The sequence below is a fragment of the Trichoplusia ni genome, chromosome 4 (assembly GCF_003590095.1).
Source record: "Trichoplusia ni isolate ovarian cell line Hi5 chromosome 4, tn1, whole genome shotgun sequence".
Lineage (NCBI taxonomy): Eukaryota > Metazoa > Arthropoda > Insecta > Lepidoptera > Noctuidae > Trichoplusia > Trichoplusia ni.
Window position 1 is genome coordinate 3,889,449 of NC_039481.1, and position 24,878 is coordinate 3,914,326.

Below are 24,878 nucleotides of genomic sequence, written 5' to 3' on the forward strand. Positions count from 1 at the left end.
TCACAAAATTCATTATATCAAAGATGTTTGCAAGAAACTTGTTCGCAAAAGACTATGTGCCTCAATTAATTCATATTTATAGGCGTCAGGCGGAATCTCAGTTTATGGCCCATAAACACGGTTTACGTCAAATAAATGACAGATAAAATGACATTAAATAATTTATTAATAAGTCGAATTAGGACGAACACCAACACCATATATGTACAAGTGAATAACATTTAATTAATTAATAACCAGCACAGTTCTTAGTCCGCTTAAACCTTAATGTTTTCCCGTGCAAATCATTTTTGGCAATTATTTCTGCAATTCCACCAACATTTTTGACATCCAAAAATCAAAGTAAAGTACAGGCAATTTCGACACGTTTCCAATATTAATATCGGCGTAACTTGTTCAAACCATAATAGGAGAACTGCCCCGGTTTATATCGGTCAGTTACCGTTCGGTCGGGAGTCGTGACTCCGATTATCTGTATCGGGACAGGCGGTCAATCGCCTATAAGCCTTGCTTGCCGCCCGCCGCTGCCTGACCCCGCCATGTTATTGTCGCTGTTCCAGTAAAACCTCCACACGTTACACTTACCTTACCACTTAAATGTTTGAGCGAGTTCCTTAATAGATTTACTGGACGATTTGAAGGTGAGGTTGGACCGTTATTACTGTTACAGATAGGAGAGGCGGGCGGCGACTATAATAACTGTTTCCTAGCTTCTATACTGGGTTTGTGATTATTTGAACAGTGGACACGAAATAAGTAGGAATTTGTACTAAAAGATTACGTTCTAATAGCATCTGAAAATCGAGCTCTTTATCTATTTTAAATTGATTTCGGATCTTTAGCTTGAATTTCCACGGTCCCTAAAACGAGACTTAATCTCACACAAAATATGAAGACGAATTTCGACAACATTCGATCAGTTTCGATCCCCCGATTTCCTTAGTTTCCAAAAGAAAGTGAACCCCTCTGTGTCCCCAGTTTCTTTGTAAATAGCTTTCCGAATTCGCCGCCGTCGTGGGGGGAATTATTACATTTCGATGACATGACGAATTCGGGATGACACACGAGGGGTCGCTCTTGACCCGCCGTACAACCACTCATAAAACGTTACATTGACTCTCAGACTGAAGATGTTATATTAACCCGTACATACCAGCGGTACTTTTATTGAGAATATTTTAAATTTGACATTTTTCGGCATACGATCAAAGGGTTTATGTTGTCGTTTCGTATTCGATGCATGAATGGCGCTAGTAACATAATTTATATAACTATGCTCAACGCTACTGTCGCATACAATATGTGAGGAATTTTCAACGCTTTTGTTTGAAATGTAATTCAATTTTTCTTGTAAATCGTATTCAATGTTTCTTTAACTTAAAAATATTGAAGTAGGAACAGTTTCGTTTCGTATTACCTACTAGCTCTACTATGAGACATGATACCAATTTTATCTGTGTGCGTTATGACATACAGAGCAACTATACTCTAGTGGGACACTAACAACTTACCGCTACTTACGCAGGTCTTCAGTTCGTAATACGAGTAAGTCCTAACTAACTATTGCTTGTCAAACTACATTTGGTGTCAGACTAAACACTCCGAACATCTGAACCTCATAACGGTAAACGTACATTCAGATAAGGAGCTTCCTAAATAATGCATACAACGATCCTTTAACCTATGCCCATTCTTTTAAATAATTAAGATACAGAGGTATTTCCGATGTACCAACGGCAGTTCAACGAACCGTGTATATGTGCCATACGTTCGGTAGTTGTCAACAAAATAAATAGAAATAATGGCATGGCTGTGCACAGCGCCACGAAATCAGAAATAGACGGCTCCCCATATGCTTGGCGCGAACTTGACAATCTACCCGCATGTTTATTTTTACAACTATCTTATTGTAATCGGAAATACTCGTAGTCGGGGAATAAACGTTGGTGCGTCTTTGAAGATTTGTCTCGATCTATTATACACACGGCTTGATACCACATAAACTGAATAATACGTAACGCTACATAAAACAATCACTTTGAAGCGTTGACGTGACTGTGGGTTTGCTAACAGGATTATTTATTGATATTCCGCGCTTTTGTGCAAATATTTCGTTGCGCTTTTGTTTGAACATAAACTATTACACACAGATTTATCAAATGCAAACTATTACAGGAGATTTGAGCTGTTGTAAACTTAAAAATATTTGTTATGTATGGAGTGGCGTATGGTGTATTAATTGGAAATAAATTATTATTAAGAACGAAATTGTTCTTCACCTTCCACGATGGTGATGTTGATTTATTTGCTCTAATTATTGATAGGATTTTTTTTCCTTCTTTTGTCGCAAAATTTTCACGCTTGAGCTTAAAGTGTAATTTAGTTTAGTCAACAAAATATAGGTATAACTTATAACCGCATTAACCACGCGTCGGCCGACTTAATTAAGTTCTCGCACGGCGCCTCAAGTAAAACCAAATTAAGTTTTACCTAACCCCGGGGATGTGTCGCGGTGGTAACACTGGCAACACTCGCAACGCAAGGTAAGCCGCGAACACATGACTTTCTTATTACTTCCAGTTACAAAGACAAGGCTAGTTGCACCACAACTTTAATTAACAAAGCATTTGCCTTTAATTATCTTGTCCAAACTATTTTGTAAAACATAGCTACTATCTTTTAAAGAGAGTTTTGAATTCGAATTTCATAACATTTTGTTATGTTTTTATGTCACATAAAAAACAAAAATTTTCCAAAAGTCCGTTTTCAATTATCTCGGAGTTTTTCAACGCTACAACTTCTCTCAGTGCGTCTACGTCCTTAGTTCGGGCTCCTGACATAGTACATGAGTTATTGTTCCGACACTAGGTAAGTAGGATCAGCGTGATTTATGAACGATACAGAAAATCTTAAAGGGTATATTCCTGGCAGCCTTTTAGAATGCAACAAATTTGTATTTACGTACTTAACTTTGAAAAAATAGAGATAGAGTGAGGTTTTATATGACGAAGAATAATGGAGCTTAGTCGAAGTTCTGCAGTAATCTCCATAATTCCCCTTCGAGTGTTCACAGTATAGGTTCAAAGCGATCTATCCATAAATGTACGCATGTAATTTATACGAGCACGTAGAGGCATTACTTCAAATCAACGCGTGATTAAAATGCAAATGGCCGCCCTTTGCTGGACGCGGTGGCCGCTGGCCAATTATATGATTACCAAGTACAGCAAGGGTGTAAGCTCTGCAGCCTTCTGTACGAACGTGTCGAGTATATCAGATTTGAGACGTGATTTCGCACCCTCCTGATCATTATAATTCTGATGTCGAAACTACGTGTGAACGAACTCCTGAGAATCAATTGAGACGCTCTTCAATGAAAAATATTGAATTGCTCACAAATTGTATCAATTTATTTCAAGTGAAATTTTTCCTTAAAAAAAAAATATTTTTTTGGCCTTCAACCACATCCAGATATTACGAACCTAAACCTATTCGAAACAGAAATCGGTAAATAAAAGTCGATCTTTCATTCCCACAAAAAAAAGGATCACCCAATGCCGTGCACTCTAAAGCTCTTATCGGGATTTCCATTCACACAGGAGCACATCGCATTGCACACACGGTACCTACACATAACCCTACAGCTATTAGTTGCTCGCGTTAATCCTTCATACCCTTCCTACAGTGCACAATAGTTTACAAAGGTCATTGGGTATCTCTCGGCTTCTAAATATCTCCGCGTCTAATGAGTCGTCCCTTTCAGATGTCCGGAACTCGCGTCTCGAGTCCACATCCGTTCCTTGTTTATTATGAAATCATTTTCCTAGAATGTTCTGGTACTATTTTTGTAGTGGTATTTGAAAGTACATCAAAGGTGAGTTATTGAGATAGTTCTCGTTATGAGAAGAAATGTTCGTTTATGTTTTCATTTGGTTTCGATGATCCTGTTGAATACAAAATGTGTTCTATAATTTATACAATTAAACATGACGTTATTTCTCTCCGTCGTGCATATCGTACACAACAAAATTACCTATCTAAAAGTTGGAAACCATGTTTCAATTTTTTTAGATTGTATCTCGTTACTTTTAACTTTATGTAGCAAAAAATATGTCTGTTAATGGCAAGTGTACAAAGCTTATAACCTTGATGATGATTGATCCCTTTAATGAAAGTCAATATTACATTTTTATTCACGTAAATAATTTGCAAAACAACTTTCATTACTTTAAAGTAACAACTAAAAGGAGTATTTTTATCACTCTCTAATAAATCTAGTCCACATGCCACAAACCTCTATCTGTCCCTTTTCTTAATACAAAATGAATGTAAATCCTAAGCGATGTGTATATCGTGTAAGGTTCCATCAGGGCCCTGTCACAGGGGATTAGCGCCCGCACTGCGTCCGTAACCCTACGTCCTAATCCGTACGCACGCAACCCGCACCGAATTACACACAATTGTAATATTACTTATTTAATTAATGCAGTCTAAAACGATACCATTGTTACCTTATCGATAAACTGTTTAAGTCGTTGAGATAAAAGGAATTGTTGTTAGCTGTTGATGGTGAAACGAATGTTGATGCAAGTTTCAAATTCGATATCAACAGTAAAGAAAATCTATTTGATTTACTCAAATGTTAATATAATATTCTTGATACTTCAAAATGTAAATAATACAAAGTTTACGAACGTTTACGTTCTTGATACTTTTACATCGAAAATCTTTCAACAAATCGAACCAGCTGCTAACATTCTCACGCTAACCGTATTAAATAGGTTACGATTAACAAAGTTTGCAATCCATTTCATTAATGTATTTATTTTGATCTGTTTGCAATGACACTGATTGAATGACAAAAATATGACGTTTTTTTTAAATAATTCAATGTATTAAAAACGTGATAGTATTATCCGAAGAATTCTAAAACCACTGGTCGGATAGAATTCGACGATATCAATACTTTTTGAATAACCCAAATAATGCATAGTATATTATACATAATAGGAAGAAATACATATCGCCTAACCATTAGTAAAACGTATTAACATTGACCATAATGTTACAACCACTCAATTAGCTTTCAGAATAATGTTAAGTGACTCGCTTATGCGTGTAAACAAACCATAACCACCCTTGTTGTGCAGCCTATAGTAATAACTGAATATAGTTCGCTAACTGCTTAATTAGTAACTGTTAATGAAGAGTTAGTAACTATGAACTTGAACTACGGTTATCTTAGTTGCATTAACTAGAAACGTTCATTTGCAAACGATCGGGAGTTTACGTACAAGTTTTAGAAATAAGTTTCTAAGTAATGAATTACCAATTTCATAACAAGATTTCTTTAAGTATTTAATTTAAAAACACATTAAAGCAAGTTCTAAATATTTAGCCACTAAACTAAAAGGACTGTCGACCTAATAAAGAAACTATACACTTCTCATAAGATACAAAATCTAAAAAAATCTTATCAATAAATCGCTCGCATCGCTGTCGACTAGTGTATTTATCAAAGAAATATAATTTATTTTATTAGAAAGATAAAACTTTTAAGCTCGCTACAAATAAGTTCACTTACTTCTAGCTAATCCAATACATATTTGTTGATAGTTTAAGAAGACGTTAAAATATAAGAAAAAAAATATTAATAACACTATGACAATTATATTTCAAGTAAATTAACGTATTGAAATAGAAATAGTAACATCTGCCTACGCATTGTCGTCTTAACGTAACTTTGACCTTATACCTACGTCACAGTTCATAGACCCCAAATTATTGCTAAGAGGCATTTTAACTGTAATGTTTTAAATGATACAGATATAAGTAGCTTATTATAAGTGTTGTTATAATAGGTATAAGGCTATTATTTATTTAGCTCCGTACTTTATTATTAATCGCAATTATTTACACATTTAAATGTAACGAAATGTGAAATATTTTAAATACCACTAGAATTATCTTAATAATTTATTACAGTGTAAAAAAACAAGACGTTCTTCGTCCAAATATTTGCGGTAATCATAATAAACGTTAGCCACTGATAGTGTTTGTTTGTTTATACTGTTTATATTGCTTCCAGAAGCAAAAATCTTCCTTTGTTTACCGATATCACGCAACTAATTACCAAGAATTAACAACAAAACCCGAGCATCTGGCATAATCAACGTAATCAAACGATTAAACACTCAAAGATTACAATAACGATATTAAGTCGCAAATAAATTATCCTTGGAATCCTCCCTCGGCATTTCCAAAACAAAATATACCCGAATTAAATGAAAGATACCGAAATAAACTTCGCCAATTTAGTGATAAATGAGAGTTGGGAACTTGTGTTTATTGGGGGACCACGAAAGACTCAGGTAGCTGCTAAAATTACTCCAAAATTTAAAAAACAAAACATTGTTTACCTACACTTGAAGTTATACGAGAAATTGCTATCAAAACAAATTAAAGGCGGCAATATCAAACCTGGCTGTATTAAAGTTATTGTTTCGAAAGTCGTTTACAAAAATCTGTTATCTATAAAATCCGTTCGTACACAAACTACCCTAATCACTTCGCGCTACACAAAAACAAAACCACTCAATCGAATCACAATATCTACTAAAATTATACTACAAAATACTGGACTAAATACGATTAAAACTAAATATTTAATGTTATTTTTTGTTGTTTTCGCGTTAATTCCGCGTTCCCGCCTAAACGCGGAGGCTTTTGATCCGGGCGGGCGGTCGTCCTGCTCGCAGGGCGTTCGGCACGCGACTGGGGCGGATCGATCCCGCCCTGCCTGCCGGCAGAGCCACGTCCCGCGGGGATGCAGATGCAGCCATCCAACATGAATACTACTGGAAGTGACATCCGCCTGATTAGTTCGTATGCAAGCCATGACAGCCAGTATGAGAAATGAGAAATTCCATGAACAGTTTATTGAATATCTATGGCTTGTTGTGTATTAATACGATAGGATATACCTAGCGGAATAGTCTAGGAAACTTTAGTAAAGGAATATGGGTCAATAAAAACATTTTTTTTTTAAGATAGTAAAGTTTTTGATTACATTAATAAGAGCGCTGAAAAAAGAATTGCAGCTTTTACGCGTACTTTTTAATGGCGGCCGCATCCAGCTCCCTAAATATACATCCATACAAATACAAATTGAATAACTCACAGAAGATCCACGTATTCGGATCTAAAGTGCGACGGGCCATCTATTTGAGGTGGCTGTCCCTTTGAGCAGAGGATTGAGTTACTCAAAGTGCGGCCGAACGCAACTAAAACAAATGACAGCGTCTTTTTGCATGTACGTCACCTTCACTGATTTGGGGCTGAAAATCCTTTGATTTTTCTTTATAAATCTATCCCAAAATAAATAGGCAAGACGCAACCGCTTTCGTCTTTTGTTTCGAATTACGAATAGTCCCACTATCTAAATAGGAGATAGTTTACGTAGATAGGAATATTAGGAATGGTATCGATGACTAAGTTCTACATTACTACTACTATAAACAATAATGACGTCGTTAAAATATTTTTTAATGTTACTAGCGGAGTGACGCATTACTAACAGTTCTGATAACTCTTTCAACTAGGTGAATGTGTTGAGCGATCAACGAGTGAGTGTGTTTTATAATATAGGCAATTGCTCACTTTTCTATTTTTGGAACAATAGTCCTAATTTTTTTATAGACAGTATTCTTTTTACTCATAAACTAAATGTTACAACTACATAATTACTTAAAATATTTATTGGTAGAACACGTAAATGGTATTAGAAACTTCTACTAAAACCGTATCACATACAACGGAGTATTTATGGAAATTCATTTCACAAAGCCCCTTCGCGAACTTTAAGTCGATACCTCAAAGGATTGTTTTCAGCACAGAGTTTCCATTTGACTTCGCGATACGTTACTCTTGCATGTTCCAAATTTAAATTGGGGTTTACTTGGATAAAACAAATGACGAAACATTTTTCAAATAGAGAAAGTTTGGAGTCGTTAGAACTATTCTAAAGTTCATTATTACAGTCGTCGGCGTGTGATGCTGTATCGTAGAGACACGGTTTGACTGATTGAGCCATTTTTAGATGTCGGAAGGGAAGGGCAGCTTCTCTCAGAATAGCGCAATCATACTAATTATCACCCCTGTCATCCGTCACTACCGCACGGGGGATCCGGACAAATTTCGGTCGCAATTTATCGAGAAATTCAATACCAAATATGAAACGTATCATAAATTAATACCGAACACATGCGTTGATCACATTTGAGTACATGAAGTCGGGATGTCTATAAAACATTTTAATTTTTGTTAAGCAAATGCTGCTCATTAAATTCAGATGTACGATGAAATATTGAGGACAAGTTTTAATGTAGTGCGTTTTGCTTTTGTTTTTTTGGTTTCATATTAAAACGAACAAATCGTGTTATTGCTTTGAATAACATTAAACAGATTTTTATAGCTACTTGAATGTCTTTCAAGATTAAAATAAATTCGGCCAAAAATAACTGGCTTATTTGTGCAAAGTGTCAACGTTAACTTATTTATTTGCTATGCTCTGTAGGAACTCTTACGTACAATTGGGCTAGCTACCTATACACATCTGCATGCTTACTATGTACATGTATTGTAGTCTCAACACTGTACAGTCATATCTTAACCACCTGAACTTCACTAGGTCATTAAACTAATTAAACGTTATTATAGCACTTTAAATAGATTAATGATATACATAAAAAGTGAAACTATAATTATATGTCACCCCATTAAGTCGTGAGACAACGGTCTGTCGCCCAAACCGGCCATAACTCAATCTAAAAGAAAATAATTTACGACGCCTAATCCCTAACAACGAGAATATATTCCCGACAGGATACGAACATTACAGCCCTTTATATGAGCCGTTAAGTTTTTTAAATAAACTGAAACAATCAGCGTTTCTTAGCGACACCTGTCTACTAAATCCAGGATAAATTATTTCAGTTCAATGAAAAGCAAATTGTTAATTTTTTTTTATTGACTCGTTTCGTTTAAACTAATGTTACTAAAAATTGAGCGCGGAAACGTGATCGCTTAAAGAAATGGAGGCAGAAGAGACAAAGTTCGTAACTACAGGTTTTTTATTTATTATTTATTTTTTGTTCTAACCCAAACTGCAGGTACCACAAGAATATAGACAACATAATAATAACGAAACTCACGAAGTGGTTACGGCTAATTTTCGTTACAGACAAAAAACTTTTACAGTGACTTTGAAAGACGTACTACCCTCTAAAAACGTAAGAACCTAGTACAAAGTACCCGCAAGTGACGCTTCAGGGGCTGCCTTTAATAATGCATCCAGCTTTACATATTTACGAAGGGCTGCACAAACTCATACTTTATTAAAACTCCACAAGACATAGTGTGTTGCAGGCACTTATCTAATTACGCCTTTTAGATTTATGTCCGGGTGTACCTTAAGATAAAGCAATATATCTTGCACAGGATCAGTATTTAATATACTGGAAGGTAAAATTTGCACTTCCTAATTTAGAAAGATCTTATTAACTGCGAGCAAGTTAGAATTGTAATTTATCACGCCTAACAAGTTTATCAAGGGAAAACCGTTCGTTACCTGAGTGGCCTTGGGCCTTGTTCAATTTCTATACTCTATGAATAGAATGGTTGGTTTAAAATAGGATTTCAATGGTTTTGATTAAAATTGCAGGCTATTGGTTAATTATACAAATAAAACTTGGTTTACTTATTTTCAGTAGGTATAACAGGGAAAATGCAAGAACTGTTAAGTAGGTACTTAATGCTTCTATAGTTAATATAACTATTTTGTAATAAATTATTTTCTGTGAATACCACAAAAAAAACGATTTCTATTAGATATGATTTACTATAAACGCAACCATCAATTACAAAAACATAAACCAACTAACCTCAAATAAATCAATTCACTAGTCATTTAGAAATACGTCGGATTTGTTAAAATGTCGGCGACATATGAAGTGCGTGATCCGTACAAGCGTTTAGAATATTTACGATCCTCTCGACTGATATATGAACCCACACTTCCGCTGAATCTTACCGAAATAAAGGTATATGGTGCGGATATTTTTTCATAAACTTACATCACTATTGCTTCAGAAAGTTTTAAATATTTATGTTTATGTTTTCATCCAAGTAGGTTTTTAGTAGGTACAACATTATAACATAAACTTAAAACAATATGAAGTTGTGCAAAGTGTTGTTATATGTGTGAGTACTTATTAAATTGATAGGGTTTTATTTCCTACTTTTGCACTAAATTAAATTAAATTTATTTGTATTATGTCAGACTACAAGTGATCCTGTTAGTACAGCATGTTATTTCATGTTAAAACTTGATTATTTCTTTCATTCTTCATTAAGCAGCAGGTTACAATTCAGATTTTTTAAAGAACGGTTTTGGAGATAGTTTCGTAAGTTTCCATCACGTTATATGACACACATACATATACCCCCCTCCCGATTCTTATCCAAATTTCAAATTACAACATTTTTTATTTCAACTTCTGCAGCATACAATATTGCCTTTTATATTATTTATTTGTTTGTTACATTTAGAAATGGTGTACATCAGTGGGACGTTAATTTCTCCGCCTTGTCATCAGCACTGGAACAGCCTCGGGGCATGCTCTGCATTGTATCCGGGGAGTTACCCGGATACCAATCAATACAACACAGAATCCCATTTGTACGGTACTTGTAGGTACACGAAATGTATCAAAACACACATGATAAACAAGGCACAAATGAGGAGAGTTAAATAACATTTAATCATTATTACTGACAGAGTTAAGACGGACATAACGGTTTGACTCCTTTCATACTCATATTAAATATTGTCTCCTACTAGCAAAGGCTATCAGTAAATTCTAAATAAGAAATCTTAAATCTCCTCTCGAGAGATATCTTCCTTATCGACATTATTGAGGTCACCACGACCAATTCACTGACCGTGACGACGTGTCGCGGGTTCGATCCCCGCGTAGGACAAGCATTTGTGATCCACGTATGCTTGTCCTGAGTCTGGCTGTCTTTGCACATGTGACTTGAATGTTTGTAAAATACCCCGAAACACAAGTATAACATTCCATAAGGAGAGAAACTTTTTTTGAAATATTTAATTTCTTTTTTTTGAAACAGTGGTCAGTCAACTGATCACTGTTTCAAAACACATCACTTTGATTGTAGATACAGCAAGTTAGTACTAAGCGATAGAATGTCATTCATGGTTAGCTCACATCGTTATGCGCACCACGCGACTGGATCATGACCAACGTGTGAGGCGCTATACTCCGCGCATCTCAAACCTTTAACTAAATTAAGAACGTGTGGGTATTCCCAATATTACTTAACATATAGCAATGACAGAATTTGAATTGTATTGAACGAGTTGTTTGTCTGTCAGAAACTCTCAGAACTTATAAGAGGAATATACCTTTGTTTTGATCATTGAAGTCGACATTACATATCTGAATACTCTTATTCAAACGAGTTACCTATCTACTATATTTGAATGTTTTTAACCACAACCCAGAATTAAAGGTAGATAACATTCAAGTACATACTTTTGGCAAGTAACAGTTTTTATACCTAGTCAAAATCTTCGTCAATCTTACATATTTGAAACCGAACTCTTGTTGGTTTTTACGTTGTTCAGCAGACATTAGTCTGCCGAGAAGTTATTTGTGCATACACTAATGTATTACGACAAAAGTCTTTGAATTCCTTTACTAATATTTAAGTGTCTCTTTTATAGAAGTTGTCAAATTGGCGGACAACTGTAGCCCCTACCTTTGCCTATTTGTGTGGGTAACGTCTGGGTTCCTAGTTACAGTGTACCGCCCTCACTCAATCGAAAAATAGCCTCTTTGGGGCCCAAGATTTGGCCGGATGGAGCTTTGACAATGCCACAGACGAATACATCTCTAGAATAGCCACAGCTAAATAAATAGGATCAGATTTTAAGATCAGTAAAAACAAGGATATATAATTACTAGCTGTTGCTCGCGACTTCGTCCCCTTGGGTAGAAGGTATAAGTTATGATTTATACCTGCCCTGTTTTTTTTTCACATTTTCCATTGTATCTTCGTTCCTATTAGTCGCAGCGTGATGGTTTATAGCCTAAAGCCTTCCTCGATGAATGGTCTATTCAACACAAAAAGAATTTTTCAATTTGGACCAGTAGTTTCTGAGATTAGCGCGTTCAAACAAACAAACAAACTCTTCACCTTTATATATTAGTATAGATTATTGAAGACGACAAAAAAAACACAAAATAGTTAAAACATAACATTACAAAATACGATGTGTAAGGGTATGCTGCTACGTAAGTTAAATTAGATTGTAAATTAAATGCATCTTAATGATGCTTTTCTGCAATTATAAAATAAGTAAAACCGCAAATTTGTTTAAACTGACAAGAAAATTAACAAGATTCGAAATACTCAGCAACGTTACAAAAACAATTGAAAAAAAAAAAAAACAAAAGTTCGATCAAAATATATCGATTGAAGATACAACTGTGCTCAATAAACACTTAATTTAAACCTGTCTCCTTCGAAAGGTTTTTCAATAACCCTGTCTATTAGCTCACAGGTCTGTAGCAACAGTAATTAGGTTAGAGTCCCCGCGCGTGAGCTGAGTACGAACGAGCAGTACCCCGCCGCCGCGCCGCCTGCGGCCACACTTTGATTCTACTGCAGACACCACTTCGCAAATCCTCCAAATATTTAGCTACTAAGAATCCATTTGTTATAAAACTGCTACTATTATTTCCTGATGATACGAGAAAATCAGACACGGAACAGTAATGTATTTTATCATGCAGTATTTTTTGTTGAAAGTACGATATTCAGTTCAGGGGCTGTTAACTACGAAATGCTGGCTTATATAGATCTAATATTCATTATCATTGGCCACAGCCTCTTTAATGAATTATTGTTGTAACACTGGTATATCATCATATTTAGCAGAATATGGAACTAATAAATTCGCGCCGAAGAGATATATTTACTGCGCCGAAGTTTAACAATGTGAGTTATTAATCAAAAGAGCAGTGATAACAAAAGCTGTATTACGATAAATCTCTATCTATAATCTTACTAAACCTAATTTTGCGACTTTAGTCTAATGGGTTTATTTCGCGGTGATCCGCGATACAACAATTTAGAGCCATGAACTAATTCGCATATCAACTAAATTCAGTACCGCGACAAGGAGTCAAGCTACTTCACAGTCAAAATTAAGTGACGAAACATTTTCAGAGTTGACGTGAGATTAAAAGCGTTTACCCGTTTACGGTGAGGGCCCTTGCGGGGAGAGCAGGCATCCTCGAGCGAGTGAGTGTTTGTACTCCCTGCCCCGCGCTCCCCATCACTCAATACTGGGTACCGAACATGTTAACATAATGAATTTTTGAAAGAAAGGAGTAATGTCACTCGATTACGTATCAGTATTTGCCGAATTTTCATTTGCTTTTAAACGATTCCGAACTAAGGAATCAATATTCTTTGCGTCAGTTGCATGATGCATCGCATTATTAATTTCATGTTTATTCTTTTGTGTCATTGATATGTAGAGGGAGTGAGAGTTAATCCTTCATTTATATTATGCTAAGTACGCATCACAACAAATTCCAAAACGTATGGACAAAACGTCACACATAACCAACTCATAGCATCAATGAAACAATTCTATCATGAACTAAATTTCTCAGCATGCCTAGGCTTCAAACATTTATACATTCACGACATGACCCGTCAGTAATCAGGCAGGTGATTCTCACAAGTCGCTTGCATCGAATGCGATTTGACTGGCGATAGGGAATTAAATTACAAATACGACGACGAATGCATCAGGCCTATTTAACCCCGTTACACTTCTAACATTTTAATTCTGTGCCTCGCTATTTATTTGTTGTTAAACCTGGTTGTATTGACGTCACGCCATTGTTACAGACCATCATTAGCATTGCAATAATTACACGCAGCTGTATATTTAGGTTGCTTTGAATGTGCGTGCAATAAAGATACGCGAATTAAAAGTGCGGGTGTGATATTGTTATAATTTAAGATTGTAATCATTTGTCGGTAATAAACCCAGAGCAAATAATTATGCAGTAGTTGTTTTAGTAGGCCTGATTATGGTATAGCACCTAAGAAATTAGTTGATTAATACTCTGCAAATAAGTTAAGGAGTTTTTTTTTGTATTCTTTAGTTGGTGATATAATCTGAGCAAATACACATGCAGAGGTTATGTTAAGTCTGGTTATCGGATTGTATCTACCTACCTAATTAAACAATTCGTATTCTCTATATGAAGAAGGTTGTCTTATGAAATCCACAAGAAAGAATTAATTAGCAATTAGGTAAGTGATGCCACTAAAGTGCTTTCTGTATCCAATTACTAAGTCACATTAGTCTTTGCCTGCGTTGGGATCTAACCTGCATTAGGTAGGTAACTATGTATTTCGATAATATTTTTATTAGTGAATATCAAATCTACCTCAATTAAAATAAAATAACTAACGATAAACAAAAGTGTGTACAAAGCAACCTACATATTTGAGTTTAGGAATAAAAACGTAAAAGGTTTGTTATCCAACAACATCGCCATAAAACACCTCACCCCTGACAGGCGACAAAGGGACTATCGAAAAATGACGTTAATGATAGCATCTATCGCCGCACATCATCAAACACAAACAATAACGACCAGACAGCGGACAATCGCGACGCAGTAATTACCCATACATATACAAACTACGGCGATTACAAAAGTCAGCCCCGGGCACACGCCGCCACTCCGTTCGTTATTTTCGCTAAATGGGCCCATTTGAAAATTAACTGCACGATTGCTTCCGAATAATGCGCCAGTGTGGAGCGATATATTTCACGACAAGTACTGCTAAATAAATAGAGGTAACAGAAGTTTGCGTTCGTAACAGCGCCATCTAGTAGGCAATGGCAAAACTAATACAAATTAGTTTGCTTCGTTTGCGAGTAACACATTACAAAAATAATTTATTTAAACAAATTATACCCATTGCGCCCATTATATATTTCTTTAAATAATTGGAGTGGGACTAGATTAAATTTCAATGTGAATATCGAGCCTACAAGCAAAACTGGGGAGCAGGGACAACAACTTGATACAAGTTTGTTTTACTATTGCACGCTAGATGGCGTTACACGTAGCCTGCAATGGCGTGATAAATAATTTAACCTTACATATTATAACATTTTTTGACTGTTAAAATAACCATCATTTTGAACATCAAAAAGTACTGTTTTAAATTCTGTATGGTATTTAGGTCTCCCAAAGATTGAAAAACAACATTGAAAGAATGGCGGCTGTTGTCGGAAACTGTTGCCATGAAAAATTACTTTTTCGAAGTTAAAATGTGATCTTTTGCTGCAAGAAAGATTGCCGAAATTTTTAAACTTCGTACCCCACGAAAAGGGTACAGACGTACAAAATATTTTTGGTACGTATAGTACGGTATGTTTTAAATGTATTTATCTGACGGTGAATGCGTATCGCTTTTTAGAGAGCAAATACGTAATAAAAACCACTTACCTTTATTTGTTCTGCAGCCTTCTTCGCCAGACCTGGGTCGAGGATAGTAATATCCACGTCACTTGCAAACTTCTTCGCCGACTCACTGAACGCCGCTGCATTGACGTAGTATGCAGATCCCTTTTCACTCGTCTCTACTGGAGAATTCGGCGAGAGTATACCACTGTCTGTGTCACTAACGTTAGCCGATTTCCGCACTAGACCGGAGTTTTCACCACATGGAGATTTAAGGGGGATCCGAGATTTTTCACCTGTAGGCGACTTCAAAGGGATTCGCGACTGTCTAGACCCGTCCGGGGCGAAGCCTGTGTTCGGATCGAAAATAACGTAGTTGTCCTTGTCACAGCGCACTTTATTATTCACTGTCACTGTGTATTTTTTATTTGGACTAAGATTTAGAAAGGGATCTTCACTATCTATGGGACTTTCAGGTATAATTGACTGTATCTTTGGAGTTATCTTTGGGACTGATTTACCGTTAATAGTCCGTCTAACCACTGTATCATTATTAAATTTCAATCGGACGTATTCATTTGACATGGTCCTTCTAACTGGTGACGATAACAACGGTGAAGGTTTAGTTCCTTGTAAATTGGGTTTGTTTTGAAAGAAATTCATTTTTGATTTTTCCATTGTTCTTACAGGGGCGAATGGTAACTTTAATTTAGTGCTAACTTTTTTCTTTTGACTAGAATTTAAATCTATACTTCCTTGTACAGTACTTTTGTAAACTGGTAACACACTTGCTTTTTCCTGAGGTTTTGGAGGTTCTTTGGCTAGTCTTAAACTATTTTTACTTTTATCGAATGTTTTATTTAACTTTTTTATTGGAGCTGGTGTCTTAAGTCGTTTATCTCGAACTTTTTTATCTTGTTGAACCTCGTCAGACACAGTATCATGTTTCTCATTAACACAGGGTGTATCTTTTTTAATAAAAGTTTTGCTACGGTTCGATAAAAGAGAGTCATGTTGTTCAAATAGATTCTCATTGGGATTTCCTAAAATATTATCTATGATGATATCTGCGTCACTGGATTCAGAATTACTCTTAGAGGATCTATTCTCATTGATTATGCAGGAGATTCTTTCTTCAACTTCTGTGAGTGAATCTGATTTATCATTGTCGTCTATACTTCGTGAAGTACCGCTGCCAGAGTCTGACGGCGTTTGTACTTCAAATATAGCGTCATGTACGGAGACCGTGTGTTTCCCTGAATTCTCAGGGCATGATGATCTTCTTCTTTTCACTGTTCCCGTGTCCGTCGACGGTGAATCCCAGTCTAATATTTGCACAGCACACTGCGCTCCACTCTTTTTGGAACGTCTAGGGCTAGTCATTATAATAGCATCGCATTTTTATAGCACTTCTACACTTGTTTGTCACTGGCCACTAAAATACAAAAAATTCAAAGTAATATTGGAACATCGTTCGCGGTTTGTACATTGTCATTGGAATTCATATTTAATTGTACGCCATACGAACATTTCGATCGTTAGTAGAATCAAACACGAACGGGTATCGGCTCGATTGTTATCTAATTACAAACTTGACGCTAGTGCACATGGGACCGCCGGTATCTATGTTATTTTCTCTAATGGAACCATTTGTTTTCTGTTCTGTGACACGGAAGGGGGTTGGTTTTTATTATGATAGCATTCATTTCATGTTATTAGCTGTTTTATGAGGCTCATCAAGCATTAACTTACAGTTTATAGCTAATTTGATTATTGGATGACACAATAACAAGATTTTTACATTAACTAAAATTGACGTTAACTTAACAAACGACAAATCTTTCTAGCAATCCTTCAAATCATTCTAATATTTCCTTTCAGTTTCAAAGGCAGAAATGCCTCAATTTAATCAAGTACTCGCGCAGCTAGACATAAAGTAGTAACAGCACGTTTTATCTCTTCGACATGAACGTTTAGGTGTAGGTTGGCAGACCGGTGCCGGAAGGTAGGATAGTACGAAGGTAGGTAGTTTTTATGTTCCGGACTCGGCGGCTCCGGTACGTGCGCCAAGGGAAAAAGTTACGCGCCCCTGTATTATGCAGCCGTGTTGAAATTTAACATTTTTGCGCTATGATGTCTCAAGAGGAAAGCTGTTTTTTTGTTGTCTGTGTTGGGTAAACAACGAGTAGTTTATGTATGTTGTTTGTGAGACTTGTTCAAAAATTTATTATGATTGGAGTGTTTGGGACTTGACTCCTGAGTTGATATTAGTAAATCTCAACTTTAATTAGAAAAACGGTGACATTTTTGTTAATTTACAATTAGTAGAAAACAATTATTTTATTGAACATCACGAAATTTATAGGGCAGAAGTACTAAAAGAGTCAATGAAATAAATTGTTACAATATAACGAAATTGGCAGTCATAAATATTGCAAACCACGTTCAACTTCTTCAACCGAAACAAAAAATCAACTTGCTCTAAACGAAATAACATGAACAGTGATTAAGTCTGACGCGTCTGAGCATCAGAACTAGCAACAATAAAGTGAAATGGAATGAACTTACGAAGTTACGGGATTCTGACAAATTGCCCCCAAGTGTCCCCGCACTAACCTAATTATCCGATAAGTTAAAGTAATAAATAACGAAGGGCGAGGACTCGACTTGCACTAAAACTACAATTGTGTGTCGAAACTATAAAACTAGTCATATACTAACTGGTAGTGTACGTTTTAGTATTGTGTGGTGATTACTGGTGATTAATGAGGAAGTATTTTTGGTAACTTTTAGGTTGATTAGTTAATTCATAAATCAGGATTGCTGGTATATATTGGAATAGACTAACTTGTACTATTTGATTCAGCGGATATCAGAATTTCATGATATTTTGAAGTGCAAAAAGTTTAATTATTAAATCTCATTAGACTGCATATTTTTCCTTTGATACACTCGATATTCAGTGACGATCCTGCTAATAAATACAATGCAATTTCTTAAGTTTCATCCCCAAAAGATTTCAACGGAACCATGTTACTAGGGTACCGCTGCCGCGCTGTCTTTGCGTCCGTCTATAACTAGGTTATATCTCAAAAACCAGTAAGTTTAAAATATACGTATGATATAGTTACGATAAAAACCTTGACGAGTGACATATTTTTTGGAAGATTGTTTTTTTCCTCTTATTTACACCAGTATTTTTCTATTCAGTATTCTTTTCAAATTCGGTTCGGAAGTCTTCACACACCCTACACTACAAAACTTTCCTAAACTATGTATGCGTAAAACATACAATTTTTTTATCGAACAACAAGCCATCGTCAATATCTAACAGTGGGTATTGTCTCTGACAAAGTAACTTTACGTCCGGTCGCCACTTTGCGGAACTATCAGCAAAAAATGTATTGGAACATATATCGAACCCCCTTTATATCGAACGAGAACTTTCTAATTTGTTGGTCTGTTGCGAGGGCTGGTTTATTACGAACCTATAAGTAATATTATTGAATGTGTGGGAAAGAGACGCCGCTCTATGCCATGTTATTCGCTGTCTCTCTCTTACAGCCACGTCAGTATTATTTTGAAAGGTGGTAGACAACCTGCATACCTAGTCCCTGTATGCCCAAACTAATTGATACCTTTGTGCACAGCTAATAGTTTAACTACGTATAAATTCTGGTACTTTATGCAGGTTCTGGTTTAGTACCTTGTTTTTGAATATTATAGAGAGCTGTTAGATTCTATAATAACTATTTTTCAATTAGAAAAAAGTTACTATAACTTTTAGATAAAACTAAAAATTCATTTAACATAGATAGCAATAACAAATAAAACTGAAAATTGTAAAATCTTTTTAAATGGCTCAACACGCGCACTATTTTTTAACTCGTACTAAAAGTTAATTATACGTTTAATACAAATGAAAATAAAATCGCCCAAACCGCCTGAAAGACAGCCAGACTGAATCCTAGACAAAACCTAATGAACCCTTCTATTTGCGTCAAGTCTTAAAAATACTACAATAAAACTTTAAAGTCTATGTTCGTATTACATCAAAAGATACAATTTCAAACTCTTAAATATTTTGTTCCTTAAATATACCTAATCTATTACAGCAAACGACATCAAAATACTTCACTATGAAAAACATTACGATAGCAAATATATCCTACAATACTTCTTTAATGTGATATCATTATCCCCCACCCTACGTCATTCATATTTTTCACGATTGTATAAAACGATGTACATTTTCTAGTGTATTTAGCCAGTTTGGCAACCCTAGCCAGCGTTGCAATGTATACGTATTTCGTTGCCAAACGTGCCCTTCTACAGTGAACTAAAAAGATTGCAATACGAGTCTTTACACGCTATGAACCTTGGAGTTTAGTACTACGTCTAGGATGTAGAGTTGCAGAAGTGTGATTAGACAATGTTAGAGTTTATCTTAACTTTGTTCCTTAACAATCTCCTCGTCGCGGTATGTACATCCCTATTCCATTGTGAATAAACACTATCTAGGATTTTGTCGAAACAAGATAAGTAAAGACAAGTATTGATATTTGAGAAAATTAATTCTATATTTCAACGACTTACTTCATTTAAAATTCAATCTCTTCATCGATTGTAATTATAATTTAATCCAAGCGAACAGGATATTGATTAAAAAAATGTGTTTTAAAGGAGGTACTTAATCCGAATGAAAAAAAACGTAGCACTGCGTCTGGATATCGTTGACTATGCAAAGTAGCTACATTTGAAGAAAATCACACCAGGTGAAGGAAATAGAAAGGAGAAAAACCAGACCATCTAATTTACGAAGCCCATAAAACGAGGTTAACGTATACTGTTTCAAATATTTCTTATCGTCGCGTTCCCATTCCCCGGTGAGCAAAAACAGGAACTTTAACTGCGCCGGGCCCCGATCCCGTTCGTCTTAAGTGATTTACAGGCGCACTGCGACTCGCCTCAGAACAGCCTTCAAGGGGAGAACCTCCTTGAACCGGGTTACTAGACTTATCGCGAAAACGTTGCCATCTGTCCCTTTTTGTCCAACTGACACAGAAAGGGATGGAACCGTTTAAGGTTGCAATAGAAATTTGAACGGTGTACGCCTCGACAATATCCGACTAAATGGGTCAGGAAGGCGAAGTTTACGTCGCATTTCAGCATTAGGGAAACCGAAACGCAATAAAATCCGCACCATAGCAACGGAATTAGAAAATTATACGAGAGTTTTAAGCTGCGACCTCTGCTGCAGGGTTAATCAGTTTAAGGACATGATTTGCTGGCTATGGAACGTTTAATTCATTTTACCATAGGTATGTAGGTGTAGTGAGATAAGAATAACATATTTATGAACTTTACAATGATCCCGACGCAAACACGAATTAAAGACAAATTAGCCCATTAATTATGACTTCTAAAATTTTTGGACATTTAAAATAAAATAAGAAATAAGTGCGTAGGTAATAAGTTAATTACAGTAATGTATATTTTTCCACATCATCATACAAATAAAACTTAATTGCCCCTAAAACTAAACAAGGCGGTCATAACGACAAACACGAGATTAAAACAAACAAAGTAATATCACGATACAAACTGCCCGATGCCCTTTTCGCCAATAAACGTACACAGAATACGCAGTGTACACATTGGGGTTGCACCGTACACAATTTAGCGTGGCATTAACACAGCTATATTTTGTTGGAAAGAAATATTATTTGCATTCGTAATGTTGGGGCGGCCGCGACCCTGCAGCGCCGGGGCGGACATTCCTGCACTACAATGCACTTGTCTTCACCCACACACATACACACATAGTCTAGTAGTCGCCCGTGTAATCATACTTCTAACTATTCAAAACTCCGGACTTCCCAACATTTTAAATTCGCATAACATTTCCGTAAGATAAATCCGCAGCTTACATTTAGATTTATCAGCTACTGGGATCGTAGCCAACGTCTACGAAGCACTACGCAGCGTCTACAAACTATTAAGATGAATCTCTTCGAGTAATCCTTTTTGTTGAATGCTAAAACGTATTTAAAAGCCTTGCGATGTTTGAAGGGTGCCCGTCAAATAGCAATAGTTGCGCACTCACACAAACAAATAGAATCGTATGTACGCACTTATGCACACAAGTGCAGTTGTAGCAATGCAGGGGAATTTTCGATTAAATATTTAGATTAGATTTTTCGTGATCCATTTATCATGGTTTAATTGTGTTGGGGTGACGGCTTTTACAATGATGAAAGCGGTCATAGTGTTTCTGAAGATTTGTTTTGTAATCCTTTGATATGATAATGTAATAAGAAAACGGCCTATCTCGCTCCCTTTGGACGTCTTTAAATTGTATTACAGTTGTAATACTTTATTTGTGTTCTCCTTTACGTTCAGCGCGGAGAAGAATAATAGCTATTATCCAGGCAGACAAAGCCTAGATAGAAAGAGACTCGATTATACGGCTTTTGTAAATAGAATAATGAACTGGCGGTAAATAAAAATAAGCGTAAGTAGAGTTTGTTCTATCTGCTTATTGTAATTAAATACTTTTTGTTTCCAGCCTCTGTGAGATTACTATTATACGTTCAGGGATACTTCGATATAATAATCAGTTACTTTCACATAGTCAATGTATAATAACGTATTTACCCTCCTAAATTCTCGATCAACGCAAAAAGTCATAAAATCACCAGCTACTCCCAACTTTCCGAAGAAACTAAAACACCTAACGTACGTACTCAACACGTCATAATCATTAATAGTAGAGTGCAGACAACGCGTAATATATGTGAATTATGAAATAGATGCACGAACTGTCCCATCCCGACGTGAAAGCATGTTCCGTCGCATAATTGTGGCCGTATTTACTGCACAGACAGACCTGCTGGCGGCAATGTGCGGACATGTATAGGTTCAGTGTTATTTTTGAGTAATAGTTGTTAATTAGTGTCCTGTTTAATAGTCGAGGTACTGTCATTATTATGATGGCAATGGAAAATAATAAAAGGTGTGCAAAGAAATTGTTATTGAGATGTTTTGTCAATCTAGTTTAGATGCATTATGTTTGGTTTGCACTAGTTTAAAAATATTGACCTATTTATCGAGAAGATGTAGCCTTAATATTAACAGGAACAGACAAGATACTGGATACTTACATTTTGCATGTCATGAAATGAAAACTTGGCGTCAACATAAAACCTGAACAGTATCATAAAAGTATATTGAAGAAAAAAAATCGATTTACAATGGAATATAATCATTGTGTCATGGGGGTAAAACAAACATTTAAGTCAAATGCACAAAGACACCCAGACTCAGAATAAGCATTCGTGGATCGCACAAACGCCTAGATTGACCTAAGGTCGTGCACTGTGGGTTTGGCATTTTTTTGTAGATTCATGCCAGTTCAGAAACCAGTTCAAACAATTTTCTACTTATCCACCTCTATTCAAATTAAAAACGCTTGCGCACAATTTAAGAGCAAACAAACGAATGCGTATTTTTGTTTGTAATTACATCGTTTGCGAGTCGCGACACAGCGTTGTATGGCGTACACAGCATAAGTTCCATTACCGAGGGATCACCATAGAACGGGCTCGACGCCCATAAAACCGTATTTTCCTTATTATGTGCTCTCCTAATATGTTTCAGCTTGTTTACCGTGTGTTTTTGTAACAATGTTTTTTACTTAACCTTTCCATTTTTGATCGTGAAATATTGTCTTCATAACATGAGTTTTGTACGTTTGTTGAGTGAAAATTTAAATACGTTGACTGGCTTTTCCAATTCTGCTTTGAACTTTTTTACAAGAAAAAAATCCTAAATTACCTTATGTTTTGTTTTTGTAAGGAACATATTGGTAGAAGATAATTTAGACTTAGAAAAAAAATTAGTTCATAAACTCTAAGTATCTACATAAAAAAAAATTAGGTGATTATAAGGTATTCGTTTAACAAAAAATTAAAAAGAATTTGATAACAACTCCTGCCATTTTTTTCAACAATAAGATACTTTCATACTCAAAACCATAATATTCAAATACAGAACTGAAAACCTGACAAAACTCTTGCAATCTTGAACTTAGATCGTAAAGTTAGCAAGCAGCATAAGTTATTCCATACTTTCCAGCTCCGCAGTCCATAAGGCCGTGTGGATCGTGCCACAGCTAGCGGCAGAGGTCCCAAATCCCTCCAACGTAAACCTCTTTCCTATTTATATGCAGATTCCATGACCGACCATAAGTTATCCGAACAGGATCATACCCTTAATGATACTCGGATAAATGGAAATGGTTCCTCGTTGGGGTGAATTTTTACACATTTAGAACTTTGTCATAATAAATGCGTCAAGAGTCAACGGTTCGGAATTAATTAATGTGGGGCGACATCTTGTTTTATTATTGAAATGTGATGGGATTAGTGGGATTAATATCGTTAGTGGCTATCTGTAGCTAGCTGTGTCGAATGTTTCGCAATCTGTGGGGTTATATGGTTTTAATATTTAACTTTATTGAAGTGGACATACATAATGACTGATTCGTGTATGGCTTGAAAGATACACAACTTGACTCCGACAAGTGGCCAGGAGTTAAATTTACCTTAAGGACTCATTCAAGGCATCTGAATCTGATTGCACGGATAGTCTACTGATATAGGTCACAATGCTAAACCGATTCGAACCCTGCAATAGTGTTTGATCCACGAACGCTTGTTCTGAATTGGGCTTCTTTGTGCGTGTGACTTGAATCTTTGTGAAACCCAAAGCAACACAAGGATTAAATTCCTAAGAGCGGGAGTTGCGTTTATATTTAAAAAAACCTAAGGTTGGTATAACCTCACAGAAAATTAAACACTTATCAGGACACATTCACAAACATACCCTTAAGTAAGATAGCCACAGTGCCGAGCTATACTCCGTTTAAACAGCTTTGTGGTGGTTTACTTACCACGACTCTATTTGCAGTATTTAGTCCAACACTACGAATACCTGTGTGGTCGTACTGGTCGTCTGTGGTTCTTTGTGCTGTTTGATATTCCGGCGAAGATTGTAAACCGGGAAAATGTAGTGAAATACTTTTGTAGGTAGAGAACATTTACATCCCGATATATATGCGTGAGCAAACCGCTGCATCATTTTATAGAGAATATTTACGTTTTATATACTATGTGGAAGGATTACTGATGCATAGATATTATGGGGAAACCAAGGCCGGCTTAAAAACCGGAGAAGCACTTATAAGTCGGTGTATAAAGTGTAAAAAAAGTAAAAATTTTAGACCATGCCTAG

At 35.9% G+C, this 24,878-nt stretch overlaps 1 protein-coding gene across 9 annotated transcripts in view; it reads right to left on the bottom strand.

Moving 5' to 3' along the window:
• The window catches only part of LOC113492592 (protein sickie), a 180,564-nt gene that overhangs the window by 127,562 nt on the left and 28,124 nt on the right, over positions 1 to 24,878 (bottom strand). For 8 of the 9 annotated variants that reach the window (XM_026870104.1, XM_026870108.1, XM_026870105.1 and 5 more), the window contains exon 1: positions 15,630 to 16,982. The exons of the other annotated variant lie outside the window; for it this stretch is intronic. In XM_026870104.1, the coding sequence (XP_026725905.1) occupies positions 15,630 to 16,967 (1,338 nt within the window). In that variant the 5' untranslated portion in view covers positions 16,968 to 16,982. Of the gene's footprint in view, positions 1 to 15,629; positions 16,983 to 24,878 lie in introns of those variants that run through there. 9 annotated transcript variants of the gene reach the window in all.